This window comes from Telmatherina bonti (genome assembly GCF_933228915.1).
Source record: "Telmatherina bonti genome assembly, chromosome: 12".
Taxonomy (NCBI): domain Eukaryota; kingdom Metazoa; phylum Chordata; class Actinopteri; order Atheriniformes; family Telmatherinidae; genus Telmatherina; species Telmatherina bonti.
In genome coordinates this window covers 15,208,872-15,233,835 of record NC_136610.1, presented here as the reverse complement: position 1 = coordinate 15,233,835, position 24,964 = coordinate 15,208,872, and the positions used below count along the sequence as shown (strand labels likewise).

Sequence of the window (24,964 nt, the reverse complement as noted above, 5' to 3'; positions counted from 1 at the left end):
TTTCCTGCTGTGAATCTTATAGATGTTAGATAATTACAGGTCTCGAGAGCAGGGCACTGCTTACAGCACTGATTATTTGATACAAATACCAGCTGGATAAAATTCAGTTCCATTTATGGCTTTTCTTTCCATTGCATAGAACGGAACATAAAGAGACAATGCACTTTTTCTGTGTTTCGTTTTCACACACAGCGTCCACTCACTCTGGATGGGGTCAACAGTTTATCAGTGGAAAGTCGATGAAGCTGCAGCGACATTGACAAGACGCACAACTTTGCTTTGTGTGTTTATTTCATTGATTTGACTTAGCAGATGTTCTTTTTTTTTTTTTTTCTTCATAGCAACTTACAAATTGAGGATTACAGAGGAGTACAGACTGGTTATTGGACTGTATGAGTCTGCAACAGCCTTTTAGTGGAGCAATAATTTGAATATCTGCTGGGGGTGATCATTAATAAATGATTGCTGTGGAGCTCAGCTCTAGTCAGCAGTGAAGCAAAAATCGATCTTTAAATCTAAAATATGATTAATAAATACACTCACCGGCCTCTTTATTAGGCATACCTTACCATCAAAGGGTTGGATCACATTTTGCTTTCTACAATAATTCTTTGAAGTTTAATTCTTTCTTCAACAAGGTGTTGGAAACATTCCTGAGATTCTGGTCCACATCAACATGATAGTATCAAACAGTTACTGGAGATTTGGGAGCTGCACATCAATGATAAAAATGTCCTGTTTCCACCGCATCCTAAAGATGCTCTGTTGTATTGACATCTGAGGCTGGTGGAGGACGTTGCAGGAAATATATCATCATGTTCAAGTGACATGGAATGATTTGAGCTTTGTGCGATGGGTGAGCTGGAAGTAGGCATCAGATGATGGATTCACTGTGGTAGTATGCAGCCCGAAGTATGTCAATAACATAACCCTACACCACCACCACCACCACCACCCTGCCATCACACCACCAGCAGCATCAGCCTGAAATATGGACACAAGCTGAGATGGATCATGTTCTTTCCACTAAATTCCGATAAAAATGATGGATAAAAAACTTCTACATCATAATAGTTTCTCTCTGGAAAAAAAACACAGTATTTTTAATTTAAATGTGTGCTTTTTCTTATATAATCTCATGTATTAATTGCACTGCAAGTCTGTCATTTCACCCACAGCATTGTGTCATCTTCTCATTGTTTAGTCCTGTCACACATTAAAACTTATTTTTCCATCATTAGTAGTGGCACCCCCACATGCTCAGGCCAAATGGAAGAGGGGGTGGATTGCTTTGTTATTAGCTTTTCCTTAAGTGCCTTTCCATTGATTTAGATTATTTTATTTCCTTTTATATCCTTTTCTGTGTTTCATAACCACTGGTAAACTACTTCACTTTGCATCTTGATTTATGGATCCCCTCCTTAAATTAGCTACTATATTTATGACTTTTCTGAACTAATATTCAGTTTTGCAAAACATAAATGCAAAAAGGTGCTTGTTCCTGCTGACTAAAGATGCATCTTTGCAGATTGTGTTTCAAGCCAAACTAAGGTGGTGCAGACTCACGAGCATCTTTTAGTAATAGAACCCTAAAAACAGGTAACATCAATTAATTTTTTTAAGTATTTCTTCAATGAAAAATAAGCAAAGAACAAAGACTTAAAAAAAAGTTTGCTCAAGCAGACAGACCCTTGTATTACTTGTCAAAAAGCTGAAAACTTTTATGAATTCTGGATTTTGAGTGTGGGGCAACATTGTTCAATCGATATTTAGTCCCACATCAAATATGCAGTACTTTTATTTATTCATTCTCCTTGGCTCCAATCATCGTGAAGTGAACAACTGTCAATTTTTCATTAAGGATGCTGTCGTCAGGTCAACAAGGGAGGGAGGGAGCCTTTCACATGAAAGCTCTGAAACCAGGCAACATCCAAAGGATAACAAAACAAAGATATGATCAATTTCACCATCGTGCAAAATATCTTGCAGCTCACAGTTCTCAGTCCAGCTGTGTGAATCATGCTTATCAGAAACCACCGTCTAACACAGCCTTAAAGATACGGTGTAATGCCGCCCAGCGAGAATGCCATAGGTTTACCCCCCGAGAGGCAAAGGTGGTTAATCTAATTCTGTATGTTCTGTAAATATTAGTGCACAGCCTTTCAAATGAGAGATGCAAATAATAAAGATGAGTCCAGTTGCAATCGTTCAAGCTTAAGCCGCACAAACACACCACTGCTGGTAATGGGAGAAGATTTAATAGGTTACTTTTTTGTGGATATATAAAAAAATAAATAAATAAATAAAAATAATAATAATAATATTAAGTTCAGATACTTAAACAAGATCAACAGATTATTACTGAACACATTACTTTTGCAAATGTGTAAAAATCCTTATAATGAGATGTTTTAAACAATGCTTAATTCCTATAGGCAGCCAATTAGCCATCACATAATGTGGAGCTTAAGGATAAAGGATAATAAGAAGTCAGAGAGACAAGAAAAGCAGGGTTAAAGAAACTGCCACAGAAGGGGTGATTTACTCTCATTAAATACCCCATTTCCTTGTAAGCAGTGAAGCTGGGAGCTTGAAAAAGATCTGATCAGTGAAAAGGAAGTAGTTGGAGTCAGAACAACTCAACTCTTCAAGGAAGCTTAGTTCTCTTCAGATCAACTGGGGCTCCCTTCTTTTCATGACATGCCAAAAGGGGTTTCCTCCCACATATTCATGTCTAATGTGGGGAACAGTTGTCAAGACTCTCACCGTTTGCTCTTGTATCTTTTTTCTCAAAAAAAAAAACAAAAAAAAACCAAAGGGCTGAAGGCTGATTATAAATTCTCTTCCACTGTTAAATGTGTCAAGCCAGCCAAATGTCAGAAGATATTCTGTCAAAGGATATTGAGCTAACTGAAAATGTCAGACAGGGAGGCAGCATGAATGAGAGCATGGGGAGAAAACAAAAGGAGGAAACTAGCACACATGTGTGTTTGTGTGTCTCAGATATGGCAGAGCACCTGCCATCATTGTGTTCCCTAATGATGGGGAATTTGGTTTGAACTACTGTTTCTCAGTGCTTGTGACCTGTTTCCTCAGGAAGTAATTCCATTTGAACTCCTTTATCCAACTCTTTCAACTCATCAAACATGTGGATACCAACAGTACGAAGCTGGCAACAACCCGCATGAGTCAGTAAGTAAACTCTGGCAAGATATCAAACACTATTCCTACTTTATCAACATCATAACTGAGAACATCAGAGAGAATGAAACTGTAGATGCTGAAAAAAATTATTATTACGGTTTGTACACAATTTAAGAAAGAGAAGCATTCAATCAAATAAATAAACAATAAAGACTGCAGTGAATCCCACCAGATGCCCGTTTCTTTCTGTTTATTGTAAGAAATGAATAATACCTAATTGATGAAAACATATATGGATGCCTTTTTCACAATGTTTTGAGCAGCAGACAGATCTTAGCAATTAACATTTAGATGTTTAACCAGACACATCAGGGGCTTTAAGAAGCACTGACCAAGATAAACTGAATGGAAAATATGATTCTAAAGTATAAGATGGGTTTTTCCTACATGACAGAAATGGACCATATCAGCTGTAATCAGCTTCGAACAAAAACAAAGGAAATGAATCTCACCAAATGCCGTGTAAAACTCGTCTTTTGTCAGATGCTCATCGTCGTTCACATCGTTGTACTTCAGCAGGTCAAACAATGTGCACTCAGAGATATCCTTAGACAGACCTTCGTGCTTGATGACCTGCAAAGAAAAAAGCATTGGAGCTCTGTTAAAGAACATGGACATTAATGTTTGAAGTCATTCCGTTGGTTTTCCTGTCATGTTTCCCAGGAAATGTACTGTGTCAAAAATGAAGACAGCACATATTCTGTTATTGTAGTTACAATCATTTTTCTTATCATTCATTAGCAACACAGGGGATTTATAAAATGTATTAAAATGATAAACTTTTTCATTAAAAAAACAAGCAGAAATCCCATTTATATAAATGTTAGTGGCACATTAAAAAGGTGAGATCATCAATGTCATGAACCGTGATAGATCCAGCTTTGACTTTTTCTTTTTACACAAACAGGGATTGCTTGAAAATATGTTAGTTGTACAAAGAGCGTGTTTAAAAGACAAACACAAAATTCTACATGTCTCGACAAAATTTAAAAAGTGTACCAATTATGTTCAAGAAAAAGAAATGGCCTATGTGTTTGTGCAGGTGAGATGTTGTCATGTCTCTCATGGTAGCAAAAAATTGTTGTGCATGCATGCAAAGTAGTCAATAACCCAAAAACATGAAACAGAGTATCACCGCTTGATTGATCCCTTGCTTATTATTTGTTTTGTTTAGAGTTTAAAACAACAAAAACAGGCACTAATCATTCATTATTGTTAAGAAAAAAAAGAGACATTTTTTATTTATTTATTTTTTTTTCTTGATTAAAAGGACAGATGATACCTGGTCAGTTATGTTTGAATATAAAAGCAGGTAGCAATTCATTTTTCTTACTCTGGGTTGGAAAAACTGCCCCAAACGCTGCTTTTTATCATCTCTCTGCTCAACCAGCTCAACACCTCTTGTATGGTCCTGTCAGTAAAACATCCATCATCCAAGATCAGCTGTCAAAACACTGATCACAGGAGACAGCTTTATACATCATGCCTTATCCACTGGACAAGTGTACATCCCCTCTTAGATGGGTATCATATATATATATATATATATATATATATATATATATATATATATATATATATATATATATGTAAACCTGACTTTGCAAAAGGTAAAAGAGTGATTTTCATTTAATTCTTTAACTGAAATTAGTTGTATGGACCGTCATTCAAAATTCAGTTGTTTATGAAACATTTGATAGATATATTTTGTGGTGTATTTTTACATTCAGTAGTTTAGATTTAGACCCAGAGCAGCTTCACTGATGGACAAGTTATAATATTTTCATATCTTTTCTGGTAAAAAGTAAAAATTCAGTCACAGTCTCTGGTCAGATGATAAGAAACAGACGAGGCAGGAAAAAAAGGTTTTGAGCTGCCATTTTAAAAGGCCACAAAGACTTAAGGGGCAGAAGCCATGATTCCCTGAGCCTCTTCATGTGCACACTCCACCGTGTCAAGTAAGCCAAGGTGAAGGATTTTCTGCTTTATGGCACAACAGTGGCAGCCTTAGTTGGGTGTTTCTAATAAATGATCAATGTGGGATTTCTGTCTGCAGGGACTTGATGAGGATAAATGCAATTTACTTTATTCTCTTGCTTACATTTATATCCACGTTTTGCCACCCAACAAAACCTTTAGATAAAAAAGTTAATTCTCCTAAAAACAGTCTGGGGGAATGTGAAGCCTCTAACTTCCATCCTTTACAGAGAAAATAAGACATAGAAATAAATTACTATGCAATTAGATCTTGAAGGAACAATTAATAAACCAAGATAAAATCCATTAAAAGACCCTCTCCATAATTACGTTCAGACTCTCTTATGTCTAGAAAATGTTACCCCACAACAGATCTGTGAAGGCTTGTTTTTAATCTTGTTTTAGTTTTGCTTTTTATTCTGTAAAGCACTTTGTGCTTCTTTTGCATGAAACGTGCTATAGAAACAAACTTTGAATGATTGATTGATTGAATAGCTGTTGTTTACAACGTAATATATCATGGTAATAAAGCCACTTTAGTCTGATAATTACCGTCAGCAACATGCTGTGATTTTGATAAAACATAATCAGCATGCAGAACTCAAAAGATTTTTCTTTCTTTTTTTTTTTTTTTTTTTTTTACAGTTTGTCTGTGCAAAAGTTTAAGTTTGGACAAATTGCTAATTTTTTTTCCCTTCTTATGTCACTGGTTCTCTCTGACATCTGCCACTGTATAACTATTGAATTTGTAAGAGTAAAATATGGTGAGAAAGGCCCGAAGCAGTCCTGAAGGAATTCTTACATAAACTCTGTCTGGATGTTTATTAGGATTAGCATTTGTTATTCAAACTGTACAGAATATATATATACAGCTTGGAAAAGAATAAGTAGATTTACAAAGGATTTGATAATCTACCCAGCAAAACATTCAGGGGGTGTAAAATGTCATGATAAAAATCACATAACAACTAATAATACCAAATAATGCACACACAACCATACTTTGTATGGTATGCTTTTAAATCGATTTTTTTAAAACAATTTTCTTGTAAATGTAACTTTCTGTTTTTAATTGACTTTTTAACGGGTTGACATGTGTAACTCTGTTTGTGTATTTGCTGCTGCCTATCTTGGACCCCAATTCCATAGTAAAATTGACTCCTAATCCCGATGGGATTTTCTTTTCCTTGTTAAGAAAAGTTAAATATATTTTTTTTCAAAAATGCTGTTTCTCTTCTGAGCATAAAGAGCACTCGTGCTGAATTGGGAACCATTTAATGCAAAAATATGTAAATATACATAAATAATGTGGAGTTATGGCAAAAACAGAAGGTACTTGAATACCTTGAACTCAACACTGCATGATATTCAAATGGCAGTGAGTCTGTCAATGCACACCCCAGAGCAGTTGAGATCTTTTCTTTGAACTAGCAGGAAGATAATGTTTGGTGCACTGGGTCCTGAGATTTTTCTGAAAAGTTCCAGAGAAGCGAAATGCAAAAACAAGAAATTTAGCAGGATTTGCCAAAGACGTCTTGTGCACATGTTTCATCCAGTGTTTGTAGAGTCTCTTGAGAATCAATTAGGCAATGATGACTGTAGATAATGACGGTGCTGGCAAGATTTACTCCTTATTTCCCCTTCTGGCCTCAATGTTGTTTTCCATTTGCTCCTTACAAGTGTGGATAAACTCAGATACATGTGGTATCAATGTAAACAAAAGTATCATCCGCTAATGTCAGTGTGATGTAGGGCTTGGAAATATTGTAAAAGATTTTATCAGTCTTTGGTTGAAATATAGAACTGTATGGTCTATGTGTGTTGTCTTTAGAAAAAGCATTTTTAGGTGTTTGAAAAGCTTATATATTGCAACAAAACATTTACCTGAATTAAGTAGAGCATGTAGAGCGTGTTTACAACCACACAAGTTGTAACTGGCTATACACATACATTTCATTTTGGTTTTTCGACTTGGATTTAATTTACAGCTCAATAAAATTTTGTCTGACATAAGTATCATTTAGCAACACATTTATTCTAAAATTGGCACACATTTACTGTTTTTTATTTGTACTTTCCTACGAGATTCAGTGCTCCAGTCCCTTGGCTTGTGAACCAGCAGGTGGCCACAAGGAAGAGGCGGCTAATTGGACCCAACCATTTCTCATCAGCGGGTAGTGGAGTGTGTGTTTGTGTGTGTGCATGTGTGTGTTGGGGGGTTGTTAGCTTACTTAGATTTTTGAATGCCAATCTTTTGTGTCTTTTTGTTTGGGCTGATCAGCCACTCCAATCAGACCTAGTTCATTTGACTATCCTGATGTGAATGCACTCTTAGTTCCTTTTTGTACCAGTCATTTGAGTATGTTGACCCTTTTTGGGGCCTGATTGTTCATTTATTTTATAAAACTGTTTTTGCATTATTTTTTGGATTAAAATAAAAGCCACTTTTTCCTTTATCCGGTTTGGTTCATAGAATCATTCACACACATATTTCATTACATCTTTAGCCATGAGAGTGTATTTAAAAAAAAAAAAAAAATCTCCTGTTGTCAAGTAACGATCTGAGAAAGCAACTGTAAAAAAGCTGTGGAACAAATTGTCAACAGTGTCATCTGAAAACTGCCTACGTCCGTATGTGAAATAAGCAAAAGAGAAGCAGGTTAGTTAGTCCTTCCAATTATTGCAATATGTTGTATAAAAAAGTAGTCTTTAGATACACACAGACTTCTCATATTATGTTGAGAATATACAATGTTCTCACAGCAGCCACAAAAAAGCTCTTTTACAACATCTGTCTTTACAGAGTGGAGCAAAGCCTACCTCCCATGAGCATAAAGCTCTTTTGACCCCCACCGCTTTTCAAAAGGTTTACATAGATTTATGCAGAACAGATACTTGAGGGAAGGGTAAGATCAATAAATTGGACAAGGTGGTAACAGAAAAAAGTTACTTTAAATGCTTTGACAATGATATTGTTACATTTGTAGAGACAAGAAGAGTCATTAGAATGAAATGGCATCTTGTAATTTTGGTACCTAAATATTGTATTGAAATCTTTTTAAATCAGCGTTGACATTACTCAACGTAAATATGCATTTTGTTTTCTTTCCAAGACGTGTCTTAGTATGCATCTCTGAAAATACTCTTACTTGTGAGAGTTCGCTGGCATCTACTTGGCCGTTGTTGTCTGTATCAAAGCGTCTGAACATCACATCGACCAGTTGCTTCTTGGCAACCATGTTGTCTTTGTGAGCTCCATGGACTGCAGCTCCCATGTATCGCTTGTCGTGCAAATCCAAAAGTTTGGTCTTCAGCCGGTGGTAGTCAGTTAATCTGCAGTCGTCATCTGGGGAAAAAAGAATAAGGGACAGTCAAAATGATTGTAAGAAGAGTAAAGTCAATACTTTAGCAATGACTGAAGAATATTAGATTACTAATCTAATTTTACCTAAACATATTCCAGATGTTAAACACAGACAATGATCTGCATCCCCTGAGAACAGCTAATTTAGTATCCTCATATTCTACTTGTACTCTGAACTCTCTCCAGCCAGTAAAAGTCAGTCAGATGCTCTCCCTGGCCTCATCTTCTGTCACTTTCTCTCTTACTCTGTCTTACCAATATTGTCTTGTGTTTGTTTGCTGAATCAGTAACATTGCATGTGTTTATATCTGGTTGTTGATGTGTGATGTTGTGCAGAAAGTGAAAGTTAGTTGTAACATTACGTAGAAAATGTAAATTTGATAACACAAATTCTTAAATGTTTAATAACTTGTGTTGTCCCATCCAATAAGTTTATTGACTGATTGACACGATAAAGTTGCAGAAAAACTTATTACAACATGTATCTTTTTCAAATAAATGTACCTTTAGCTGTACTAGCCATTGAAACTGAACATGTTTTGGTAAACAAAGGCAGCCTAATATTATTCTCTGTAAATGTCACTATGCCATCAAATGCTTTTGCAATTTATAAAGCACTGTTACATTTTATTGTAAAAGTACTTCATCAGTAAAGTTAGATTTGATTTTATCAAACAAGTAGGAAACCGTTAGAAAGTTGCGTTTTTATGGAGGTGCCTAAAATCAGATGTTTAATTAATACCTACATGATCTCAGGAGCTTAAAAAAACTAAACAAAACAAAATTACTAAATATCCAAGTTAGTATTTATGAAATGGGATGCAATGTTTCAAATCCATGTCATTTAGAGCAGAAACAAACTGGAATCTCCCAGCTGAATGACATGATTAACAACAATCTTTTTATATTAAGCAAACCCAAGTCTGAGCATGCCAATCACTGTCTGCATCATAACAAATGCAAAGGATTATTTTCAAGCTGGAGAAACAGCAGCAACAGATAGGCAACATTTTAACTCTGCAGCCTCACAAACACAAACATACTGATGAATAAATCCATCATAAAGTTGTCAAGACTGATCCCCAAGAGAGTCGGCGTATCAAGAAGTCAACTGCATAAAAGCTTCAGCAGAGCAAAGAGGAGTACCAACCAAAGAGAAAATAATGATTAAAAGTTGAGGTTCATATGTTTTATTGTTGCATCTGGAAGTGTTTTCCTTCTAATATTTTAGCTAATGTCATCCAGCCCATGAGAAATTTTCTGTAGTTCACTGAGATGCTTTCCAACACTCTGGGGAGGACAGCACCATCTCTGGCAGATTCTGCAATGTGATCACCAACTATAAATGCAATCCACTACATGCTGTCTTGTACAAGACAAATGAACTTTTTAGGGGATGATCAAGCGAGAATGATTTAGTGAGCCTACTAATGAGAGTTCTCCCCCTGTAGAACTGGGTGCTCACTTAGGGCTGATAACTACTTGAGTGGAATCAGAGCAAACCCAGAAACCAATGACATGTCATTATTAGATGTGAAGGATCTCATCTTTGTCATATAAATTTCCTCCAGTATTTCCGCAGCATAACAACCAGAGCAATTATTAAAAATTGAAATGAGATGTTTGATGTGATCCCAATGCTAACCATCATGTGGGGATGAGATGCTGGAAGAAGTTCTCTTTTTATCTGTCAGGGAAACCAACAGGCTTTAACAGAAGCCATGAAGTCTTTTTTCCTCTCAGTTCGTTGTGACCTTATAAATTCTTAAGAAATGTGGAAATTTTACCACTATTCCCAGATTGTTCCGTATTTATGTATAGCAGAACACTTGTTTTGTTGTGTATATTCTACAACAGAGGAGATCCATTTTACACCAGATTATTTAGATACTAAAAATATAGGTAAAAAAAAAAAAAAAAACTTGATACATTAAAATACAACAAGGTAGCTGATGAATATTTTTTCTTACTCTGCCAGATTGTTGTGGTACTATAATAAAGAAAAACTAAAATGTTTTCAAATGTGTGCTATCCCATAAAGAATACAAGCGATCATGCAAATGCTGTTTAGTGTCTGAACTGTGACCTTCGTTGAGCAGCATATTAGGAATCACAATCTTTGTGGGAAATCAGCGAGTTTCCCCTTCCTGAACCCAAAACATTCCTCAGGGGTTTATGTTTTTTAATCTTTTATTTATTGACAACTATATTTGTCCCAAAATATTTTAAAGCTGCTCCAGGAGCTTGTGATGTCATAGACAGACTGTAGTATTTCTCGCAATTATCTCATACTTGTGTGTTTTTAAAAACAAGCTTAATTGGATCTGTTATGCTAAGTGGAAATATCTTACAGCACTTTGTTTTCTAATAACTTGGCAGAACCGCGTGCCTCAAGCATGCATAGCCAGGTGGAGAGAATTAAACAGCACAAAGCTCTGGAGCCTTTCTTCGTTTTGTTTTAGCAGCTGAAACTGTGAACAAGACGCACACTTAAATGTTGACAGATGTTTGAACTGCTGAGACTATGTCTGAAGCTTCTTGCAACAATCAGGGTGTGAACAACACCAAAGGAGGTGGGTAAGATGTGTTGTGAAAGCCACAACAGGGAATAAACCAACTGGAGGATCAGGAACACAACAACATTTGCCTTGGTTGTTTATACAATAAAACAGCAAAGCAAAAGTGGCGGTTGCCCACACATTGTTAGTAGCTGAAGCACAGTTTGCAGCTTGCAGCTTGCTGCATGCAGCAGAACCAGAGAATCTGCCTTGGTCACAAATGGCATAATGAATAAAAGATAAATGGCTCCTGGTGCGCCCTGGGGATATGAAGGTCAGTTATATCTGAGGACCAAATACTGGCACAGTCATGCATCCATGCACATGTGTGTAGGTAGAAACATTTGTGCTTGTATAAACTACAATGCAGACATAAACACGGTACCACTATATCGCAATTTACAGGGTTATCCCTTATGAATACATGTTAGGCCATGCTGTATCTAAAATGAACATTTTTTATTAATTTTTTTCACAAAACTTTATGCAAAATAATAACTAGAAACTAAAAAAATGGAAATAATGTCAACACCAATAGCTCAGCAGAACACAAGCTGCTAGGTATAGAAGAGATCACACCACAATTGAGCACAGATTCAGGAGCACGTAAGTTTGTCACCAGTTTGCAAAATAAACCTATTAATCCCCCCCCCCCCCAAAAAAAATAAAAAAATAAAAAATAATAAATTAGTACTTACTTTTCAATGTGAATATTTTTGTTTATGCATTAAAATAAAAATATGAGGAAAGAAAAGTGTCCGTTTGTTTCAGCAGCATGAAGCAGAAATCCTGACAAGCATGAAGTTTAGTAAGATTCAGTCCACATGTTACCTTAATAGGTAACCCGGTATAATACACAGTCTGCTTAACATAAAAATTAAATTTGCATGTTGCCAACATTTTTAAATATTTGGCTGGTGACCGAAACCACCTGTCTCTTGTGGTCTATTGTGGAGTAGTTTTGACCAGTAACACCAGTGTAGTGGAGCCAAGTAGTAAAGCCAAACTCTTACTGAGGCCAGTCATAAAAAAGCAAAACCATTATTTCTGTTGTGAAAAGCCTTTAGTGTCATACTTTGTCCTTTTTCTAACAAATATTCTTTTGTTGTGTTACAGCTAATGCCATGAGCATCCACATGATTCACTTTAGAAGTCATGACTTCCAATGCCTGTCAAATTTTAATCCACACATTTCATCAAGCAAAGAACATAAATTGGTTTAAACCACTGTAGCTATGAACATGTAGTCTGATGCCCAGCCAGACGCATTCTTCCATAATTAGGAACTAACAAGTCTCACGAGGATCCAAATGCCTCACAAGTTAGTATAAAAAGGGCCATCATATGTTGGTACAAATCCACAGCTGGCCAGTCACTGAGGAACAGAGCCATTGGCATACTTGAAGCTGAAGCCTCAGAGCAGGAAATGTAGCCAAATGAGGAAATGTCAATCATTGCACATCTGCATGTGTGGACCAACTTTAGTATGCCTCTGACATGCTGCTGATTCTTTTCAAACACAGCAACAATGTGAAACAACTACTTCTTTGTAAAAAAGTCGACTTGATAACACAAATTTCAGCCAGTGTTTCAGAAATTGCTGCCATTACAATGAGTTCATTTAGGTTAACACGGCTTAAAGAACAACATTTCAGAAAATAACTCTGCTGCTGCTTGAGCATGTCAAAGTATTTTGCCAGAGCAGAGAATTTGCTTGAATGGTGGTCATGCGATCAAATGTGAAGCGATCAAATTGTGCACATCATTTTCTCTCTCTCTCTCTCTCCCTCTCTCTCTCTCTCTCTCTGTATAGATATAAATAGATATAAATAGATAGATATAAATAGATAGATAGATATAGATATAAATAGATTGAGACAGATATAGATATAAATAAATAGATAGATATAGATAGCTAGCTAGATAGATAGATAGATAGATAGATATAGATATATCAGTATAAAGAGATACTTTCTACATGTGATTCCTGTGTGAAGAAAACACATGTAAAATTAATTGTTTTGAGTCTTTTTGTGTCATGTGAGGACATCCGTTTTCCCGTTCAGCACGCACCTCTAGCATTAATTATTCAAGTTTGCTTAGTGCTAACACTAAGAGGAAAAAACAGCATCTTGGAGAATGATGGTGGAGTTAAAGATGCAGAATCTTGGTGTTTTTCTTCTAGTGTTTTGCATTTAAGTGTGTGATACTATTGCACAGTTTTCATGTGCTTTCTGACAGACAAACATCTAATGCCTGTTCATCCTTCTTAAGATTGACGGTTGCTTTGAGAAATGGGTCATAGCAGAATTCTTTCCATGCCTATAATATCCCAGTGGACACAGTCAGAAGTCCCGGCATAGATTATAATCAGTACAGCTCACGCCAACCTAAAGACAGGCCTCTGAAAGACCAAGCCTGCGGAATGTGCAGGGGAATGCAGCGCATCACCACCTACAAGACCAGTTTAAGACCTGTAGAATCACCCAGAAAACAACTGGACCCCATCCATATGTTGACAACAGACGCACCTACAAGGTGGAGGAGCATGACGTGGGGTGCAAACTGTGAACTGTCAATGTATGAAAGCCAGTGGTACCGATGGCATTTCAGCACATGCACTGAAAGACTGCACATAATGCTGCAGCGAGGGTACAGATGAGAACTTGCAGGAGAGATCATATCTCTCCAGTTTTAGCATCTCTCTATTGGTTCTCTGTTAAATCCAGGATAGAATTTAAAATTCTTCTCCTCACAGAGAAAGCTCTCCATGACCAAGCTCCATTGTATATCAATGATCTCATAGTTCCATATAACTCAAATAGAGCACTTCACTCTCAGGTTTACTTGTGGTTCCCAGAGTCTCGAAGAGTACAATGGGAATCAGAGCCTTTGGCTGTCAGGCCTCTCTCTAATTGAACCAGCTCCCACTGTGGGTTCGGGAGGCAGAATCACTTTCTATCTTTAAGATCAAGCTGAAGAACTTATTTTTTAATAACTCTTGTAGGCAGGACACAAGCATCTCCTGGGTTGGAGCCTGCATGTCCAGGTTATGCTTTTATAGTTGGGGATAGTCTTGTCATCCATTAGTTATGCAGTCACAGGGATGCCACCTGGTGCACTGAGTACTTCCTTGCTCCTTTTCCTCCCTGTATTTATTTATGACAGTATTGCCATCACCAACATATTTCTCCTTTTTCCGAAGGTTTTCCTGAATAAAAGCTGCGGTGCATGTTGATCTGCCTTTCCTGTCCTCTCCACCCCAAGCAGTCTAGGCAGATGACTGCCTTCTCTGTGCCAAGTTCTACAGGAGGTTTTTCTTCTCGTTAAATGTAAGTTTTCCTTCCCACTGTCGCCTCATGCATGCCCAGGATGGGGGATTGGATTGAAGTCAAAATTGATGCAATCGGTTGGTTTCTTTTAGCAAGGCTATTTATTATAAATTGGCTTTAATTGTTGTCTCTGAAAATGCCATGAGACAAGGTTCTTGTGAAGTGGCACTAAACAAATAGAACTGAATTGAATTAAACTGAATGACTGCAAGCCTACAGCACTGACCCTTCTAGTGATCATGTGTTTTAAGAAACTCAATAAAAATCACATCCAATGATCTGTCTCCCCCAAGTTTGACCTGCATCCAGTTTCCTTACATAACAAAAAGGTGGGTTGGGGCTTATGATGAAGGCAGATAGTGTTCAACCGCTGTGGAGAGACTTCAGCTTTCTGGGGGTCAACATCAAGGAAAACTTGACCTGGGAGACTCATACAGCTAATCTCACTAAAAAGACCCAGAAGAGACTATTTTCTGAGAGTTCTCAAGAAGAATGACACTCCTGAGAGACCGCTGGTATGATTCTACCACAGCACGGTGGGAAGTGTGCTAATCTACAGCCTATGTGGATGATTCTCCAGCTGCACAGCAGTGCAAAGAAAAGAGCTACACAGGTTTTATACAAGTTGTCCAGCTGTCCAGTTGCCCTTTCTCTTAAAGAACTGCACAATATTATCTGTCTTGAGAGGATTTTTCAGGATTCATTACATCCTGGACACAGACTGGTTGAATGTCTGCTTTTCAGGTAGACTTTTGAAATCCTTCAAAAAATGAAGACTAGTAAGACAAAAATAGTTTTTATCCTTCAGTTATAAGTATGCTAAATACTGCTCAGCAGTCAATTAGATAGCAGGCTCACATTCACTTCAAACCTCATGATTACAGCCTGTAAGAAACCAAGCTCAATAAATCCTCATATACTGTGTCATATGCCGCTGTAGATTATGCATATATCCCTTGAATATATACTGTATATGTGTGTATAGTCCGAATGGCTATTTCAGATGTGTTCAAAACATTCATATAACGTTTTATTAGTATTTTATTATCTTATTGTTGCCTTTCACTTGATAGTTAAAGAACTGAAAGCTGTATTTTCGCTGTACCATACTGCATTGCTACAATGACAATAAAGTTAATAAAATAAAAGATAAAAAAGTTTGCTACTTTAAATATCTGTTTCAAACTCATCCGTTACAACTAAAAGTATGACCTTCATACAAGCTGCTCTGACAAGAGCCTCTAGAGGCAGATATAAGAAAGGCTAAAACAAGAAGTTTGACTGTGGTATTCCCCATGCAATAACAGTAGAGCTTTTTTGAATTGACATAGCAAAATCATTATGACCCAAATTTCCCTTTTTCTCTATGCAATGTGACAATATTCTTTTATTCTTAATTCCAATAAGTATATTGGGACCAGATAATGAGCACCCATTTGATAAAGATTATTATTGTAGACATAAATGTATTGCAATAATATGTCAACTCACTTCTGCAAATGCTGTAGGATAACAGTGCTGGTGTTAGTACATTATTAATTCTGCATAAAATAAATGACAGCATCTGGAGAAGGTTGCTAATGAATTGTTCCACCATTAGTCATAAGAGGTTAATAAAGCCACTTTTCCCTCCACAGTGACTTCAATATCTGGCCAATGTCTATAGCTACTGTTTACTAGCATTGAAAAATGAGTTTTTATAGAAGTGATTCTTCATTTTTTTTTATCTAGTTTGTCCAATAATGCAGACATGTGTGTTATCTGTGAAAGATAAAGGTTTAGGCTCACTTGGCATCATGAAGGACTGACCAAAGACATTGTTTTAACTGTTCAGCTTTATTATTCAAAGACAACATATTTACTGCTACAGCTGTGGTAAAGCTTGTGAAGTTATGGTAAAGCATTCTAACTATTCTGACACAATCACACCGACGGTTCACTTTCAGCATTTTATGAATCTGTTGAGCAACTGCAGTATGTTGAAGTTGGTGCTTCAAGTTGTTTTTACTAAACAGTTTTCAGTACAAACCAGTTGGTTTCTTTACCAAGTGAACATTTTAAATAAAAGAAAATTGCACTTTTTATTAATATTTCATCTCTCTGAAAACATGCTGGTTTGAAAATTGCTAACCAGCCACAACACAAACTGCTCCATATACTCAAATTATTCACAGCTGATAAGGCACGTTTATTCCTTTATTCCAACTCTTAGAATTAAAAGTCACCTAACTCTTCCAAAAAAATAAATAAATAAATAAAAAGCACTCTTCACTGGCATTAACTCCTATTGTACTTAGATGCTGCACAAGTGTAAATCCAGCTAAATATGGGGAAATGAAAAAGGTTTAACTTTAAGTCAGCCTCTCTTTTTCATGACTCAAGATTTATAACATAAATGAAGCTACATTAAAAAAAACCAAAAGAAAAACCTGTTTTATGGGCAATTTTATAAACAATTTATGTGAAAACAAGATGAGAAGAAATTATTGCTTTAATTTTGACAGTTAACAACTATTCATCTTCCTATAATGTCTCAGAAACATTTTGTCATAGATGGTTGTACAAATCCTTTTGTTTGGGGGCATGTGTGTGGATATTTTCAATGACAATCACAGGAATGGACTGTCTGAAGGCAGATCTTAAATAATAAAAAGTAAAATCCTTGCTTTAGAAACCCTTAACACAATCATGCATAAACAGTCAATGATGCATATTGTAGCAAATGATGCAGAGCAGCAACTGCTGAATCAGCAATTACTGTAAATTATTGTAGCACTTGTTTTTTCAGCCACAGAAAATGGTAGGAAAACGAAAAATACGGCTGTTTACTGCTCAAATGTCAAGTCATTTTTTTGCCTGTCATTTTTATAACAATGCTGAAGATGCACACTAACCTCAATAAAAGAATCATGGAGGAAGTAAAAAACAAACAAAAGCCTCCTACTAAGGCTATAACAGTGAGCAACCCCCTTCCCCTCTGTCTGCCTCTACAATCTGCCGCCTTAAAAGCACTACTGTTTTATTTATACAGAGAAAAAGTTAGCTCAGCAGAATGGTTCAAGTCAACTCTGTTGAAGCTGTCCCATCTCCGCATGACTGCATCTTCCCCGCTACCGGCCCTCCAGTTATTCCATCTCCATCTCCAGAGCCCGAGCTACTGCCACAATTCACAAAACATCAAGAAAGCACAGCATGACAACTGGGCTACCCAAATCAGAGGTCACTGATTGCAATCTTTAAGAGCAACTAGAGGTGTCACTGCTGCAACACCTGACTGAATCGGACATGGCTATCTGGGCAGTGGAGCTGCAGGCCCTCACTGTTACCAGGATAACATGAATACAAAACAGTCAGAAGTGACTTCAGGTGCAGACAAATTATAACAATATTTCAGAGATCAAACAGAGATGTCAAATTCCACAGATTACATTTAAAGCTGTAAAACACAAAATATCTAAATATTCAATTGAGGTTCAAAATTTATATTTTACCTCACAAAAAATACAACATAATCAAAAGGTTCTCTTATCCGCCATAATGTATCTTATTTAATCATATCAAAATAACGCTGTATATTTTTTATACACACACCAACTATCATTCTGTTTGGATAAATTTACACTAGAAGAGCCTACAGAGACAAGTTCATGATTTTTGATCTGCAACCTCCAACTGTGAACATTTTGAAGAAGTTTTGTGAAAACACAAAGTAAAGGACAAAAAAATGCCACACTTTTTTATAGTATCTTTTAGGAACCTTGTTTTGTCATCCCATCTGGTTACTCCAGGACAGATTCACTCTCCACATTCAGTCTCTGTCACCGCTGCTTCCTCCTCCAATGTGGTTGTAATTCTCTTCCCCCCATCTTTCATCCAGACCAGAGCTCTTCCTGATGTCTTAATCTTTGATGGATTATTCCCAACTCCGCCACTCTTACCTTGAATGGAATGATTGCAATCCTGGAGACTCTGAATTTTATTATATCCACCAAGATATCTAATCTCTGTTAAAATAACATCTTAACTTCATGTATACTACTGTTTGAGTATTATATTTAATTTAGTCCAGTGTGCTAAAACATGTTAAAAATCAACAACAGACACTAAGTAAACAAAAGCAAAGATTGTCTCACCTACAAAAGTTAAACCAAATGTAGTCGGAAGGGTTTCAGGCTGTTTATGTTATGGTTGAAATGTACTTTTATTTCTGAGCATGTGGGGGACAACCGGGAGGCTACGGGGAAGACTATTCTAGCAGTCTTCACCATAAAGAAAGAAGGTAAAGAACCCATAAAATGTTAAATAATCAAAGGTGTCAAAGAGCTACATAAAGTGGAAATGCAGTCCCTATTTTAATTTATTTCATTGGACCTGAGTTGCCCCTAAAACCAAAAGAACATGCTGGTGCTGGATGGTAAACATCTCTCGAAAGCACCTAAAGAGAGTTTAGCGTAACACTGACAGGCACTGAAGAAGGCTTGGAAAAAGGTTTCGATCCCCAACCATCAGCAGAACTGACATGTTTTGGACTCCTTTACAGTGAACTGTTCATGGTTTAAAATGATGTCCTAAAATGTTTTGGCAGATTTGGCAGACGTTTGAGTACATAAGAGGTTTAATTTCATGTCGGTCAGAAAAGGGAGAGACCAACAAAATGAAGAGTCGAACAGACTAGCATGAAAAGGGGTAATAAAATATAATAAAAAGGTTTAAAGCAAGGCGGTAGAAGGTGAGAGAAGCTAAAATAAACTCATGGAGTTTATTTATTCACCAAATGAATGTGAAAAGTTATTTTAATATATTTTACAGGACTTGAACATTTTAACATGTGGTTTAAAAATGTCCCTTGAGAGTTAAATGGTGGTGATTGGGCCTTGAAATTTCCTGTTTGTAATTTATACTGAATGTTTTCTTTTTGTTGTTTGCCTGTTTGTTTCTTTTTTTCCCCTAAAGCAGGGAAAGAACAAAATCCTTCCTGTTATACTTATTATGATGATTTGAACCAGCCTAGATTTCTGTTGTTCCATACTGGCGCTGATAGCCGCTGTGGTTATTTGTGGTGTTTTCCTGCATTGGTAATTAATCTTATTATCCACAAAACCAAAGTTGTATGATTTACATTTAATTAACTACACAGTGTGAAAATAGTTTGGATATGTCTTTTAATTAGACAACTTAAAACTACAGCAACAAAAAGTTAGGTAAAAACAAAATGCAAGGCAACTCCACATAATTAAGTGGAAGTTTGAACTGCAGTGTTACGTTGGTTTTACAAGTTATCTTCCATTTACAGAGATGAGTTGTCAGTGTAATGATTTTTTTTGTTTGTTTGTTTTGTTTTTTATTTTTCTTGAGCTTTAATCACAACAGTAAAAGATTTTGTTAGTCATTGAACATTTGTTTGTATTATTTCCCCTCAGTTTTTAGTGTAGAAACATGGCAGACTGGAGCTCAAGTTTCAATATTCCATTACCTATAAATATGTAATAGAGGGTATAGATCCCTTTTAAAAACCTATTTCAGCGCATAACATTTTTTTCCCTTTTGTCATCATTGGAAAATGCTTTTTAAAGTAATTTTGTGCCTCCTATTATGCAGCCATGTAGAGATGGAGCTCGACGGATATAGAAGGAAATAGAGATAAAGAATGAAATGGAGAGGAAAAGATAACGACAAGAGGGAGGCTTTGTTCTGCCCTCAAATCTGATCCCAGTAGAGTTGATTACATAGAGCTTACTCCGTCAGTGGCAGGTCTTGCTGATGACATGATAGAGGACAGTGACTCAGAGACGGAACACACCTAGGCAGAAGCATCAAATCAACGCTGCCGCAAGCCTGGATTTAGTCTGAAGCTGGCAGAATGGGGAATATACAAATATTTTGGAGTATGGGTTTAACAGCAAGCATGGAAACAATTTTCCAACATGGCGTTGGGGGTATAAATGATGTCACTGCATGATTTAAGCATATAATGATTTAAGACTCAAACCCAGTGGGAGAAGCAAGGGAAATGAGAGGAGTATGACATTATGAATCATATTCTACTACAAAAAATCCAATCTTGCTCAACTAAATTATCTAGGTAATGTTTCCAGTTTAATCTAGTCAGAGAGGCTTTCAGTCCCCACTGGTTAGCAACAAGCCCAAGTCGGGATAGCTTTGGGATGAATGTGCACTGCAGCGATAAGACACTCACTCCACTTTCCCTGCGCCATGTATAATATGGCAGCCTTAACCGTATTGCAGGGAAACATAGAAAACCTGCAGGACAGCGGCACATGAGGACCGGAGATGGTTCAGGCTAATACAGTTTCAGTTATTATCATTTTAGCAGTTGGATACACAGAAAAGAGGCTAAATGACTAAACCTGAAATGAGTTGGAAATATTTCTCCCAGTCAATTATTTGTATGCAAGACACACACACACACACACACACACACACACACACACACACACACACACACACACACACACACACACACACAAAATGTGTTAAAATGCTGCTTTCCAAATACCTTTCTTATTGACACAGCATGTTTGTAGGTGTGTAGTAGTTAGGTTAAGCATTGATGGTTAAAACCTCATGACATTATTCAGACAGTGTAACTTGCATCTAAGAGTTTATTTTTCTCTCAGCGTCAAATAAATCTTTTTGTAATGTATTTATGAATTCCAACCACCATTCATGCTTGCTTTGAAAGATGTATAAGGATCTCTTCAGCGCTGTTGGTATTATGTTACAGACATTCATGAGCATAAATACACACCTGCTGTTCACCTGCTTCGAGTAGAAACCAGGTCATTACTGACCAGCAGTAACACTGATTATCACAGAGCTTCCACATCACGGCTTTTCATCCCTCAGCGGGGTCAGCGTCAGGTTAAAAGACTGTTTTCTCATCTATCCTGCCACTCCGCTCATAGCTGGGAACCATAACAAGTTGAACACCTATAGATCAGCTGCTCCACATACAGCCTACTCTGCAGCCCTCATTGATCGAGTCATAAAACATTCAGGTTCACATGGAGGAATGGAAACAAGTGTGTTTTTGTCCCAAAACTGACCTGCCACCATGTCAGCACCAACACAAATTTTTTGAGTTTTATAACTTCTCCAAATATTCGCGTGGTGCAATTCCAGAACAACCAAACATGTTGCTTACAACCCCCCTAAAAATAAGTTAATTAATTTTAAAAAAAATGCTACCAGAATTCTTCAACTTCACAAACAAGAGGTATCCATCATTTGTCTGACAAGCATTCATTACTCATAGGTCATTCTTTGTTGCAGTGACCATCAGCAGGAAGGAGCAAAGGGATCCAGGTCAGCAGTATCGTATTTCATCTGTGTCCAAAACATATGTTTTTCTTTCTTGCTGAAGGCTTGTCACAAATATCTTCTGATTTATGGTGTAAATTGCCAAACTGATAGTGAGCTCAGTCATTCCTGTATCTGACAGGATCATATGAACTGAGTGCCCCATGTGATAAAAAGTTCCCTCGCTAAAGTCAAAATGCAATCCACTTGATGTGCTGAACATTTACTTCACATCTGAAGTCAGGCAAGAAGTTCTGGCTTTGATAATGTCTTTGGTGATAAGCATCCAAGCAGGCAAAGCAACCTTCAGCACAACTTCAAATCTCCAACACAAGAAAGGCGTTTTGTTGTGTTCCTCTACGTTAACTTTTTTAAAAAAACATGGCCTTTAGCCTGTTTGAGCCTGCTTTTTTTTTCTTATTTTTACTCTCTCAAATAGATATATTCCACAATTTTATATATTCCACCATTATGAAAGAGCTCTCAGCTTCTAAAAACACTAAAACTTTTCCGGATAATGGCTTCAACAGGACAATTGCTTCAAGATAATACTTTAATGACTCTTGTACAGACTGGAAACTTAGTTTTAGACATTTTACCTCATACCCCTTAAAAGGTTAAAATTTCAGGTTAAAAAAAAAAACACTGAGAGAATAATCAAATCGAACTTACTTTGAGCTGTCTGATTCAAACTCTCTGAGAAATATGTATTATTACAACATGTAGCAGAAAACTATTGTTTGGACGTCAACTACATATGCACAATGATGCTGGAAAACATACTCATACTGCAGAATTTGTAATGGAACCACCAAACATTATGTAAAAAAATAAAACTTGGTTATGAATCCCAACCAAGAAGTGAACATTAACTAAATTATTCTGCACTGTCAACTCCTTATTCAGCACTGCAGGAGGGAAAGACTTCAAACATGTTTAATTGGCTAATTTGTCATAGGATTGTTTGGGTTCTGTGGCCCAGTCTTCTTAACACCCTTTGATGGAATAATTGGCGATTTTAGCCACATAATGAACATGCAAATGAAAACAGGTTGCTTTGAATCTGAGCAAGCCACAAATAAACCCATCGATCAAACAACAGCTTTTTCATCTGGAGGTGTGGAAACCTGCAGGGATTTTGAGTTTGTATACATGGAACTGGACCACAGAAAAATGGCATTTTACAGAGCTAATTAGATTAATATAATAAATGAGCTGCATCTATAGGAGCAGCATAGAGGTTTACTGCATAATAAAAATGATTAGTGATCGTTTTGCATTCTTCTTCAGTTGGGAATAAAAGATTTGTTTCAAAAGAAACATGTTCATGTTTTACTATCAAAGTTAAACTCGCCATCCTTCATATTTATGGGGTACAAAGTTTATTATGTAATATTCATGATTTGTTTATAGTCATGCTCTGACTGCAGAAGTGTCTCATCCAAATATAAAGTGTGTGTGTAGCTGTATATGTACGTATATGATCAATGCAAATAAAGGATTCTGTTAGGTCAGGAAAGAAGGGCATGTCTATGCCCACTCTATGTATAATTTTATTTGTTATTTTTTCCCCCAGTTTCTTTTCAAAATCTACGCTTTTGGCCATATCTCAACTCAAGCCTTAGACAGACCTCTCAAGGTTAGACCACATACACTGTCACTGAACTCTAAATGTATATAGCTTGTGTGCAATTTAATTTAGTATAAAATGGTTATTAGAGATAAATATACTAGATAAAACTATCCACTTTTATTTAATATCTTTTTTTCCCAAGATTTATGACATACTTCCAAAGAGATATGCAAGCATTTTAGTCATATAGAGTTAACACACTTCCTAGCGAGATTAAGTGGAAAAATGTACACATTCCTGTTAATTCCTCAGAAAATGTTATTTAAGGTGTATAAATTATTTAGGTCCTACTAAATAGGGTTTGGAGGGTTTGGATCCCAGGAATCCAAACCCTCCACTGCAAATATGCATCTGACAAGAGGAATTAAAGTTGAAGTTAGGAATTGAATTTAAGAAAAATGCTGCCAATATATTGCGTTTACTAGATTCAAGGGCAAACAGGCAAGTGCAGATTAAATTAAAGTATGGCATGACACTGCTCAAGTCCACTGTCCTATCTCTCTTCATCACTGTGGAGACGATTGCCTAATATTTGATGATTTCTATATAACTATGACGATGAAAAGGACGGCAACTGATAGTTGGGTAGAAATATTGGTTGAACCAGGTTAATGTACACGGAATCCGGAGAACACCAGATTTAACCTGTTTTAGGATGGGAAACACAGCTGCCTCCAGTTACATATGAAAAAATAAATTTAAAAAAAAAACAAAAAACACTGTCTCACAGAAAAAAAAAAAGGTACCACTCGCCATTAACTAAGTAAATTTTGAATTATCTTACAAGCATCAAGTTATTTAGCCCCATCTGATGCAATTAGTAACTTCTCACGCTTTAAAGCAGTCATGAGGAAACTGAGGTAAAAGAAAGCTGTTAGTCTGTTTGACAAGGGTCAGATTACCAGCATGCCTCAAGCACAGAAAACATCAAATGAAATTGCAGAAACTCCTAATTCCCAGTACCTCTCTGGTTTTTTCGCACAGCCCCTCACAGGTCGTCAGATTCTTCCATCCTCAGTACAAGATCTTGGTGAAACATTCAACACTATCAAAATAAATTTTGTGAAAATGCAGACACTTATTAAAATGAGGCTACAGCAAATGTGTAATGTCATCAAAGCTGAAGGGAGTCCAACCAAACGTTGTAAATATTTTACTTGGGGGTGACTTTTGTTCTTCTTTTTGGCCATGCAGTGTAATAACCAATGCTGTAGCTGCTTATATCTGAATATAAAATAGTTGCTCCAGACCATTTATAGAGTACCTATCACCATGATCAATAGTTTCTCACTCTCATGTTTGCCATTTCAAAGAACTTAGCGAAAGGCTGAGCTCATTATTTACACCATTCATTTAAAACTACAGCAAAATACTTCTGCAGATCACACTTTTTTTTTTTTTTTTTTTTTTTTTCAAATGTCCCCCATCTGTCACTTGGTCTGTTTTAATTAAAACAAAACAGAATTGGATTTAGTTTATTTGGGAGACACACAGAGTCAATTAAAAAAATAGTGAGGACACGAGTCTGTAGTGTTCATGTACTGCCCCTTTAATTTGAGCCCCATTTTTACTAGGC

At 36.6% G+C, this 24,964-nt stretch overlaps 1 protein-coding gene across 1 annotated transcript in view; it reads right to left on the bottom strand.

The window, feature by feature from the left end:
* The window catches only part of fstl5 (follistatin-like 5), a gene marked incomplete at both ends in the record, with an annotated part of 181,762 nt that overhangs the window by 71,656 nt on the left and 85,142 nt on the right, over positions 1 to 24,964 (bottom strand). The window contains 2 exons of the mRNA XM_079250055.1: positions 3,657 to 3,777; positions 8,331 to 8,527. Of these exons, the coding sequence (XP_079106181.1) occupies positions 3,657 to 3,777; positions 8,331 to 8,527 (318 nt within the window). The remainder of the gene's footprint in view (positions 1 to 3,656; positions 3,778 to 8,330; positions 8,528 to 24,964) is intronic.